This window comes from Notothenia rossii (genome assembly GCF_949606895.1).
Source record: "Notothenia rossii genome assembly, chromosome: 2".
In the NCBI taxonomy this organism is placed as follows: domain Eukaryota; kingdom Metazoa; phylum Chordata; class Actinopteri; order Perciformes; family Nototheniidae; genus Notothenia; species Notothenia rossii.
In genome coordinates this window covers 96,199,483-96,210,623 of record NC_136904.1, presented here as the reverse complement: position 1 = coordinate 96,210,623, position 11,141 = coordinate 96,199,483, and the positions used below count along the sequence as shown (strand labels likewise).

Below are 11,141 nucleotides of genomic sequence, written 5' to 3'. Positions count from 1 at the left end.
CAGGGTGAGTTCTTCTTCTGTGGTTCTCTGTGTGGTGCTGCAGACACCAGATCCAACTTAGTGGGTACAGGTACAATAAGTGAGCAGCTGACCAGGTGAGAGACGGCACTCTGTAGCTACATACGGAAGAGGATTTGGGACACATTTGAACATTTCGGAGATCAGACCAAAAGTTCATTCGTTTTTCTTTTGGAGTTCTGAGAAAAAAGTCAGAATTCCAAGAAAAATAATAATTCTATTTTTTTCTTTTTAAATCTGAGTTCTGACCTCAATCTCAACATTCTGAGAAAAAAGTTGGTATTCCAAAAATCATTAAAAAAACAGGGAATACTGAGATCAAAGTCGGTACTCTGAGAAACAGTCTCTATAGCCGCATTCACACCGCAGGACTTTCCCTGGTACTTTGGTTCTTTAGTTCCGTTAGTACCAATAATGTCACGTTCACACCGCGGGACTACTCAGTGCAGGGAACTCTTTTGGCCATTTCAGTCCCTGCTAGAGAGGTGGTACGAACCTGGTGATAAAAGAGTGCCAATTTCTATTCTATTTCTATTGGCTGGGCGAATTGCAAACCACGCCCCGTTAGACTCTGATTCCGAACCAGCATTGCACTTACAGCATCCGACGAGTGGATCAAATCCCTAGTTGGCTGCAATAACCCAGTTACAAAGCTGTATAACATGAGCACAAAGACAACAAGCTCAGTGAACTCCATCATGTCTGAGGTTGGAAAGTAAACAAACGCCTCATGTACAGCGGGTGGGCTTTATACCCCCTCCCCTGTGTAGTTCTTCTTCTCTCGTTTTTTTTTGTACTCGCCGTGAAGTGGTTTTGCGGCCTGCCAGTAAACCCAGAGAAGAAGAAGATGAAGTGACGTCAGCGTAATCTTGCCTCAGGGAAAGTACTGCGGTGTGAATGCGATTGGCACTAGCCCCCTGGCGGATTCAGTGCCGTGGTACTTTAGTGCCGGCACTAAAGTACGGCAAGTCCTGCGGTGTGAAAGCGGCTAATGCTGACTTTTTGAAAAAAGATAGAACAATTTCGATTTCAAAAATGTAACTACATTTCCCATGATGCCCCAGGGGTCGTTCCAGTCTTTGGGGGGAAAGTCCTCCGAAGTTCATCACCAAGCCGAGCCGATTGGTCGTTAAACTCGGAGAGAGCGGGAAGTTAATCGCCAAGGCAACTGGACGCCCACCACCCCGCGTCACATGGTACAAGGTGGGCGGAGCTTAGCAGAGGCATCACACTAACACTTTTAATATCTTTCTTACATTTTTGGGACTATTAAAAACATTTGAACTACTAATTTCACTTTTACCGATTTTAATATGACTTGTGTGCTAAAGAATTTTAAGACATTAAAATAAATAATTCATTATTCTGTGAGAGTGACAGTAATTCCTAAATTAAAACTGTCGGCCATCTTGCTATTGGGCGCCCTCTTGTTGCTTCAGGGGGGGGCGGAGCTTCAGTCCTGCGGGCGGGTCTTAATCTACGAGCGCGCTGGCCTCCACTTCCTGGAGATAAAGGAAGTGAGCGTGGGGGATGCAGGAAGTTACTCGTGTTTGATCAGCAACGAAGCTGGAAACGCAACCGCCGTGACATCACTAAACATAGAGGGTGAGTCGACCAATCAGAGCGCAGGAAGTCTGTTGATTGTTAATGAGGTTCCTTCAGAATAAAACAGAACTCTTCTCCCCTCAGGTGTTCCTGGAGAGTCGTCCAGGTGAGTCTCTCAGCGTCACAGCTTTCTAAAGATAGGTTGCTGCTCACATGATGTTTCAGTTCTAGAAAAGCTTCGGCTCCAGATGGACTTCTGTTCAAACCATGGGCGTAGGAAGCATCCTGAATGTGGGGGGACTTTTTTAACGGGGGGTGTGGGGATCCCCCCCACAAAAAGAAAAAATAGATTTCCTGTATTCTGGTGCATTTTAACAGGTGGTTTGATACTTTGATGTGGCTATACTAGCATGAGGAAAATGATGGGTACATTTTGTAATTTCATCCAGTCGTAAAGAAAGGAAACATATTTGATTATTAATTCAGAGCCGTCTTTGAATTAATAAAAAGCAGTTTAAATGCCCATTTTTTGTACATTTATATACAACAATACATATTTGTGAGTGCATTGAGAGATATTGTTGTGGAGAGCCATTTATATATAAAACGCAAAATATATTTGTGAATCCTTCTGTGAGCATTTATTAATATTGAGACTGATCTGACTCCATACAGATGTTAAGTTCACCTAGGAATGGTATCATTGACTTAAATGTTCAAATAAATGTTGCTCTTCTGTCTATATTGGTCACATGATGCCCCTTGACTGAAATGCTTCCTGTTCAATATCCCCACTGATTTCCTTAACATTCTGGGATGAGAGTCCACATCTCAATTTACTCGAAACTGTCATTTCCCTTTCATCACTCACCTCAGCAACGGACCTCTCTCCACTGTCCCTGTGTTCTGCCTCTGACTCACTCTCAAGCGCCTAGAGGTCAAGAGAGGTGGTGAAGTGATCACTATGTATTGAGCAGTATACTCTTTCACATTGAATCAAGTCATACTGAATGTAAATACAACTGACTCTAAAGTAAGTCCCAGTCTGTGACATTGGACATTTTGAAGACTCAAAGTCCCAAGCAGTAGGTAGAATATTAGCTAGTCTATGTGATGTGCACAGAAAATAAATAGTTAACTGAATACTCGGATGGAAATTGCCTATAAGCACTCAGTAAAACATACACAAACACAAAAAGCTTCTGAATGATAAGAAGTATAATTAAAACAGAATGCACCTTACCATTTTGAGAAAGAGTACCGAAGTTAAAGAACTCAGAAAATAATCTCTGATCGAATTGAGGCTCCAGTAAAACACATGACTGCGTCTACATGGACACAGGGGCGGCGCCAGGAGGGAGCTAGGGGGTGCCAAAGCACCCCCTAAGTACTCCCAATAAATATAAGTGTTTTTTTTTTTTCGTTTTTAAAAAAAGATTATTATTATTATTTTTATTAAATTAAATTAGAAAAATTATTGATTACATCAATGCAAATGTGAAACAAACAAATGTTTGACCAAAAACATAAAGCCAACACATATGATTAGGCCAATGGCCAGCACCCATTCGATTTTTGACCTACCCATTGGCTAAATTACTCTGTGACACTTGAGTGACTTCCTGTTAGCTGGAGTGCGAAATTATTTGCTCACAGCAAAGTGACAAATGGATCGTTTTTTAGTCCTTAAACGTCCACGTGTGGACACTCAATCAAAACCACCTGAAAGCGAGAGGGATTCTGCACATAATAGGCCTCGTGAGTACAAGTAGCTTACTTCTGGCTCTCTGTGTTTCATTCAAGGTCTGCTCTGTGTGTGTGTGGCACGAGCCATTTTGTGTACGTGCGCAAGCGAGCGAGAGAGAGAGCTCGCGCACCAGTGGGTATCTACCGGAGATCGTTGTGGTTAGCATCTGGTGCTAGCCAGCCAAGCTAACGGATATAAGGAGCTTTTTCAACAACAAGGTGGAGGGAGAACTCTCTCCTGTCAGACTGAGAGTCTCAGATAACCTCAGCTCAGGGGAAGTAAAGGACTCTCAGTGTTTAGATTGTTCACTTTAGTCTAGTTATCTCAGTGGGTCTCAAACGTTTTGTTTTAAAAGGGGAGTGATTTGTAAAATATCTATAAAGAAATAGTAAATCTGTTAACAGTTCTGTTTCATATGTATGTTGAGAGATGTATCCATAGATCTCTTCATGTTGCTCTCAAAGTGCACCAGATTGATGCCTTTAACTTCAATGTTTAAAAGAAAATCTTCCCGGGGGAGCATGCCCCCAGACCCCACTAGAGGAGGTGAGGACCCTCCTAGAGGATGTGAGGTCCACTCCCCACTTGTAGAAATAGCCATTTATCCCTGCTTACACCTATATGCCGTGAGCTGATTATCGAGCCTTCATTGTAACAGTCGCGGGTACACTGTGTATTTGCGTGTGGGGAATGTTGCAGTAGAAAATTCAACTGTAGCGCTGGTGCATTCATGAGAAACCCTCACTGTTCGAAATGGGGGGGAGCCAGGGGGAGCTTGGCTCCCCCGAAGAGGGAGGGAGCTCCCCTGAAGGCCGACTTTGAGATAAATAGTGGGAGCCCAAATCGTGCATATTTGTGTCACACAGATTAGAAATGTTGAGTTTCTGTAAATAACAGTTCTTGAAATAAATAATAGTCATTGTTCATTACAGTTTCTGAATATTTGTTTTATATTTGTGAATATGTCTGGGTGTTGCCATCTGTACGTGGCTGCGCTGCATTCTTACTTACGTTGCTATGGTTATGGCGGTGATGCCGGCGCGGTATTTGGAATGTTCATATTGATATTTGTTTAACTCTGGCTTTCTAGTAAAAAATATGGTGAAACGAAAACAGCCAAGCGTCACAGCTTTTGGATTCACAAGCAAAGAAGCGAAGGAGTCTAAAAATGACAACGTGAACGGAACAACTTTTAGTTGGCCGGCTGTGAGCGGCGTCAGGGTCGAGCTTGACACCTACACACCGAGGGAGAGGCCTGCCGATGCGGAGCCTGAAGAGGCTTCAACAACGGCCACAGCCGCCGCGTAGTGACACCGTCTGTAGTAGCAGCAGAGTGATTTTATAGCAATTGATCGAATCCGCGCTGCTGCGCCAGTCAACAGAGCGTGAGTGTGATATATTTAGTAGCAGGATGTGCTCTGAGAAATAGGGCTCCCCAAAAGCAAATGGGTAATTCGAACACTGGAAACCCTTAATGTTTGAGCACCTTCTATGAAACGTCAAGCTACCCCACAGCACCCCCTAGAGAAAATCTCTGGCGCCGCCCATGCATGGACATCATGGTGTTTACACGAGCACAGAGATCGGGTTATTCATGTTCCCTGTTTACATGATAAATAGTAACCTGGCATTTCGATGTCTTTTCTCATCTAAACTATTCAGTGTTTGTATCCCTCTATCATGAAATAAAGACTAAACTCCTCTCCAGAAGTGAGATGCTTTTAACACCGCCGCCATCACTGTTAACTGATTAACTTCTACAGCTGAAGACTTACTTTCCTCTTCTTTGAAATGTTCTTATGTCCATATTGTCTGGGGGAGAAAACATATCAAACCAAGAAATCGTCAGCTTTGATTTTCTCTGTATTAACAATGTCCTGAACACTTGGTGTGTGTGCCTTACCTCCGCTACCGGCATCGCTTCATACAATAGATCTGAGCTGTCCACCGTAACTATGACAGCACTCCTTGAACATGCGCGCGCAATGTGAGAATCTGCCTTGGTACAAAGCAGCAGGGAAAACATGGGACGGAGTTTCATTGATTTGGGCGTTCTCTCAATAAGCAAGTGGAATGGATTTGATAGTGAAGCACTGACACAGCGCTCTACAGAGAGCAGGGAGAGGGGATAGACTGATTCACGGACTTTCCACATGGTAGAAGTGGGGGGGTCTAAACTAATCATTTCAAAAAGTGGGGGGGACTTGTCCCACCCTCATATAATGGCTGCAACGCCCATTTTTCAAACTGATTTAAGTTATTTTAATAGTCTTCTTCTTGCTCCCAGCAGCAGTTCAGTTTCCTCCTGGAGGATCAAACCTCCTGCACAGCCCCCTCTGGAGGCTGTCAGCAGAACTGCAGCCACTCTGGTCAGTCACATCTCTATTGTTTTCTGCTTTATGCTGACATTAAAGGGGTTGTTGATGGTTTGAAATCAGGTCGTATCATAAACTGTATGTTCAGCATCACAAATTGCAAAATGTTTTAAAGTAGCAAGATTAAGACACGGAGAGAAGAAGCAGGAACATTTTCTCATAAACTTCTATCTAATCGTACAGATGCAGCCGGTGTTGAGTCCGGATCCAGAACGTTCTGTCCGGGACCAAAGGAGCAGCAGGTACAGAGCTAACGTTAGCTTCTTTGTTAGCTCATCTTACCTTACTTATGTCACTAGCTAACACATGTCAATTAGCATGTAGAGTATGAAGGGTTGACAGATCATCCATTGAGGAAACCCCAGTTTGGACATGTTTAGTCTACTAGATAATGTTAGCATGACATTACGCATTGTTTTGATATTGGATTTTTAGTTTTAATTTAATTCAATTTGAGCCCTCCCTTGCTTTAAAATGTGTTTGAAATGACTGTGATGTGAAGTTATTTGTTAGCAGTTTAGCTCCTGCTCTTCAGGTTGATGTTCCGGTTCCCTGTTGGTTGTTTTCAGGGCGGAGAGGAGGTCCAACCCTCGGCTCGAGGCCCCTCCTCTGGACCAAGAGAGACGTGAAGGTGAGAGCTCTTTGTGTTCAGACGCTAAAGTACAGAAGGTTCAAATGTTGAGGGTTCTGAAAACTGACAAACTATTTTCTGTATGTAAATCATATACTATCATCATGTATAAACAGTATATTATAAGCCTATATTCCTGCTACTGCAGTACACAGTTACGGGCTAATGTTGCCCGGGCAACGGCCGCGTCTCGCTGTGGGAAACACAACTTGTCAGCGCTGTCATCTGCCCCCCGTCAAGTGACTTTGTTTACAATCTGACAGCTGGAAGCAAAGGAAAACCCTCTGAGCCTCATATGGCTCTAGTGATCACACCAAATGCCTGCCTGGCGTTAGAGGGCAGGGGAAACACCAGGGGACTTGACTTCCTCTTGATATCGTCGGTTATTTACAAAGAAAACACCTAAATACACTTGTTATTGTGCTTCTGTCTTTCTGTGTCTTTCCATCTGTAAACTCCCTCAACGGGGCAGCTCTCTCTCTCCTCTTGATCACCCTCTCTCTCTTCTCTTGATCGCCCTCTCTCTCTTCTCTTGATCACCCTCTCTCTCCTCTTGATCACCCTCTCTCTCTTCTCTTGATCAACCTCTCTCTCTTCTCTTGATCACCCTCTCTCTCTCCTCTTGATCACCCTCTCTCTCTTCTCTTGATCAACCTCTCTCTCTTCTCTTGATCACCCTCTCTCTCTCCTCTTGATCGCCCTCTCTCTCTTCTCTTGATCACCCTCTCTCTCTTCTCTTGATCGCCCTCTCTCTTCTCTTGATCACCCTCTCTCTCTCCTCTTGATCACCCTCTCTCTCTTCTCTTGATCAACCTCTCTCTCTTCTCTTGATCACCCTCTCTCTCTCCTCTTGATCGCCCTCTCTCTCTCCTCTTGATCACCCTCTCTCTCTTCTCTTGATCGCCCTCTCTCTCTTCTCTTGATCAACCTTTCTCTCTTCTCTTGATCACCCTCTCTCTCTCCTCTTGATCGCCCTCTCTCTCTTCTCTTGATCACCCTCTCTCTTCTCTTGATCACCTTCTCTCTCTTCTATCACCCTCTCTCTCTTCTCTTGATCGCCCCCTCTCTCTTCTCTTGATCGCCCTCTCGCTCTCCTCTTGATCGCCCTCTCTCTCCTCTTGATCGCCCTCTCTCTCTTCTCTTGATCACCCTCTCTCTCTTCTATCACCCTCTCTCTCTTCTCGGGGAGGCCCTTTTTCCAGTTTAGAGCAAAAGCCTCCAAATGTCTGCACACGTCCCTGATCAAGAGCACGTACTACTTTCCTTCAGCATATGTTTGTGTTTACTTTATGAGAAGCAATGAATATAATAATAGGAAAATAAGATTAATTGGTAAGTACGTTTATATTTTTGAAAAAATAAGGAAAAATAAAGGAAAATAAATTACGTTTTAATTGAAAGAAAAGCTAATGCAGAAAACTGAATAATAATCTGTATGCATGTAACACAGCCTTTCCCAATCTCAGCCGTTTTGATTGGGTCGCCAGTTAAATGCATTGCTAAACACACACAGCGTCAGAGCTGATGGCTGCGTTGCAAATACACTTTTTTTTATTTTTTGTATTTTATTTTTTATTTTGAAAATGAAATTATGCAATATAGCATTGTATATTGAATGATTTAATTTTCTAAATACAGATAAACTAAAAATAAAAGATTGTATTTGTATCAGCTCTGACGCGTCCCCCGCGAAAGTTTTAGCGCTGTCTGTTTATTGTCTGTTGATTAATCCCGATCGTACATGATGGCAAAAAGACGATACAAAGAGGAGTTTTTAAACGTTGGCTTCAGAAAAGCTGTTAGAAATGGAGAGGAGCGGCCTCAGTGTGTTTTATGTGGAGAGGTGCTCAGTAACGAAAGCTTGAAAATGTATAAATTGGACCGGCGTCTCCAAACAAAACATCCTCTGCATCGGGACAAATCGAAGGATTTTTTCATCTGCAAAGAAGAGTCTTTCAAGAAGCAGTGTTTTGACGGCGGAAAAGTAAGTCACTCATTTGAATGATTTGTTTTGTGTGTTTGTGAGTTTGTCAGGGTCTGTTGTGAAATTGTTTCGTTAATGCAAAGTTGGATGAAATGCAGACCGAGCCCCGGAGCGGACCGCCAGCTGCGCCTCTCGCACGTCCACTACTCGCTCCCGCAAGTCCACTTCATTCTGCAGCGGCACAGAGCGGTGTTTCAAAACAATAACCACAGGAAGATTAGAGGGAAAGTGACCGGCAGTATGAGAAGGAAAGCGAGAGAAAGTATCAGCCGCACGGACGTGACTGCTGCAGTGTGATGCACATAGGAATACATATGGGGGTTATTCCCTATCTTTATTCGAGAGCGTGGTCTTTAAATTTGAGAGCATACCTGATTGATTTCACGTTCAGAATATGTATTTCTTTCCCTCAAACCCTGTCCTCACACTCAAATAGTTTCTGCTTGCGCTTAGCTTTGCTCTGCTTCTGCTCAAACTGTACGCTTGCACTCAGATATATTGCTGCTTACAGGTTTCCTGTGTTCCAGTTTAAAACCTTCTCCTTGCACTCAGGCTGTTTCTGTGCGCTCGTGAAATGTCTGCTCTCAGATTTCTTCTGTGCGCGCTTGGGTCTTTTGTCCAACAACCCTGTCAAAATCCCTCCGTGGGGATTCCCCCCAGTATTGAGTATGTAGTAGCTTTGGATAAAAGCGTCTAACTAGTAACATGTAATGTAATGCGCTATAAATGCGGTTGCCAGGTCCACATTGGGTATACAGCGTACGCCGGCTGGTATTAAAAATCACCCAATAGCACTGAGGGCATCAAGTCAGCCTCCACAAAAAAAAAGTTAATCAGTTGCCAAGTGTTGGAGTTTCTTTGTCTCTCAGAGTGTTTTAAAACAGCTCTGTTCATTTAAAAGTGTTTAAAAAATGTGTGTACATAGTTTTTGATCTAGTGAAAAACTTAATGTTGCACTTCTGATAATTTAAATTTGGTTTCACCTGTGATGTACTGAATACACTTGACTGCACTTCAGTTAGTGTTTTGTCCCTTTCTGTTTACAACATGTTTGTTCTTTGTTCATTTAAAATAGTTTAAAATGTGTGTACATATTTTTTGATCCGACAAACTTAATATTGCACTTTTGATAATTGTATAATTTAAATTTGATTTGTACTGTATATACTTGACTGCACTTCCCATGTTTCGTCTTTCTGCTTTGATCCTTATTTTTTCTGGGCAAGCTCAAAGGGAAGGTTGTTATGGTGAGAAACCTAATTGCTGCGATGCACTTTTATAATTAAGTCAATATTTTCATTTACATTTTAAATTCATGGTGGGTTCTTTGTTTATAAATGTACATATTATGGAAAATCATGACACTTGTTTAGCTTGGGTCCCTTAGGACCACAACATTTCTGTTCTGGGTCTCATGCTGAAAAAGTTTGGGAACCCCTGATGTAACAAATAACATTTTGAAAAACAATAATAGTTAATAATTGTATTTGTATTCTTTATTTAATGGGTTTTTGCTCATATGCTAATTAGTCTAAATCAGGGGTGGGGAACCCCCGGCCCCCGGGCCGTATACGGCCCGCGAGACCATTTGGTACAGCCCTCTAGGTAATTTATAAACACACGCAAAAGCACTTCCAAGCAGTACCCATAAGGAACTGTACACATGCCGCAGTTTCTGCGTGGCTGTGTCTTTAGTTGAAAGCCCAGTGGCGATCTGTTCATCTGTCATACTGATCATACAGTCAATAACTTTGTTGTTATTAGCATCTGGTTAGCTAGCTATGCTAACGAATATAAGAAGCTTTTTCTCCAACCAGTGAGGTAAAGGCACATCTTTATATGATCCAGGGATGGGCAACTTTGAGGATAGTGAGGGCCAAAAAAAAATGTCCTCACTACCAGAGGGCCACTTCGTGACCATTCACTTCCATCGGCAGGATACTATATCCACAACATTTAAATAGCCAACTTTAGCTACTAATTTAATGAAAATAACTAAATATGTATAGGCAATAAATGTTTATTGTACCAAACACCAACACTGAGTTTAACAACGAATATTCATCTTTGTATTGTGTTTCTATGCTTCCCTCACATTCCATACATAAAACCAAGAACATATGCATTTTTCTGAACTTCACCCACAGCTGGATCAGTAAGCTATACTCTTAATGAGATACTTGTGGCCTCTCCTGCTGCTGCACAATAGACTGAATGTCAATATCAACATTTGTACATCCGATTTGCATGAGATGGAACAGTGTCTCATCTGTCAGTCTGTTTCTCTCCCTTGACTTGATGTGCTTCATCATAGAGAAGTTGCTCTCGCAGATGTAAGTGCTGCCAAACATGCTGGCCATTGAGAGCGCAAAATCCCTGAGGAGTGGACAGCGGGACTCGGGTAGCAGTCTCCAAAAGGAAATTCCCCTCTCCTGGCGCTTTGCTAGAAAGGGGTCTGACTGCAGTTCGCACATTTCAAGCTGCAACTCAGGGGGCTGCTCGATGATTGTAGCCGAGAGGGGGTTAGTGAATAACTCAATGCGTGGCTGCATGGTGTGGAAATCTTGAAAGCGCTTCTTAAACTGCTGCTGCAGTGCTTCTATGTCGGCTCTGTACTTGGGTAATGTTTTCTCACATTCGGGGGCATCTTTGCGCATCTCTTCACATGACGGGAAGTGCGCCAGATTAGGACGGTCGGCTGAAAATCCGTCTTTAAACAGAGTCAGTTTAGTAACAAATGCGTTCATGTGCGAATATAGATCCGACACGGTTTGGCATCTTCCCTGTAACCGCATATTCAGGGGATTAAGATGCGAGGTAATGTCCGTAAGGAAAGCCATG

The 11,141-nt window shown here is 42.9% G+C and overlaps 1 protein-coding gene across 1 annotated transcript in view; it reads left to right on the top strand.

Moving 5' to 3' along the window:
- The first annotated feature begins 1,102 nt into the window (after nt 1-1,102).
- Nucleotides 1,103-11,141, top strand: part of LOC307030603 (myosin light chain kinase, smooth muscle-like) — a 94,875-nt gene continuing 84,836 nt past the window's right edge. Inside the window, exons 1-6 of the mRNA XM_079667111.1 lie at nt 1,103-1,221; nt 1,458-1,623; nt 1,708-1,729; nt 5,601-5,679; nt 5,869-5,927; nt 6,255-6,316. Of these exons, the coding sequence (XP_079523237.1) occupies nt 5,869-5,927; nt 6,255-6,316 (121 nt within the window). The 5' untranslated portion in view covers nt 1,103-1,221; nt 1,458-1,623; nt 1,708-1,729; nt 5,601-5,679. The remainder of the gene's footprint in view (nt 1,222-1,457; nt 1,624-1,707; nt 1,730-5,600; nt 5,680-5,868; nt 5,928-6,254; nt 6,317-11,141) is intronic.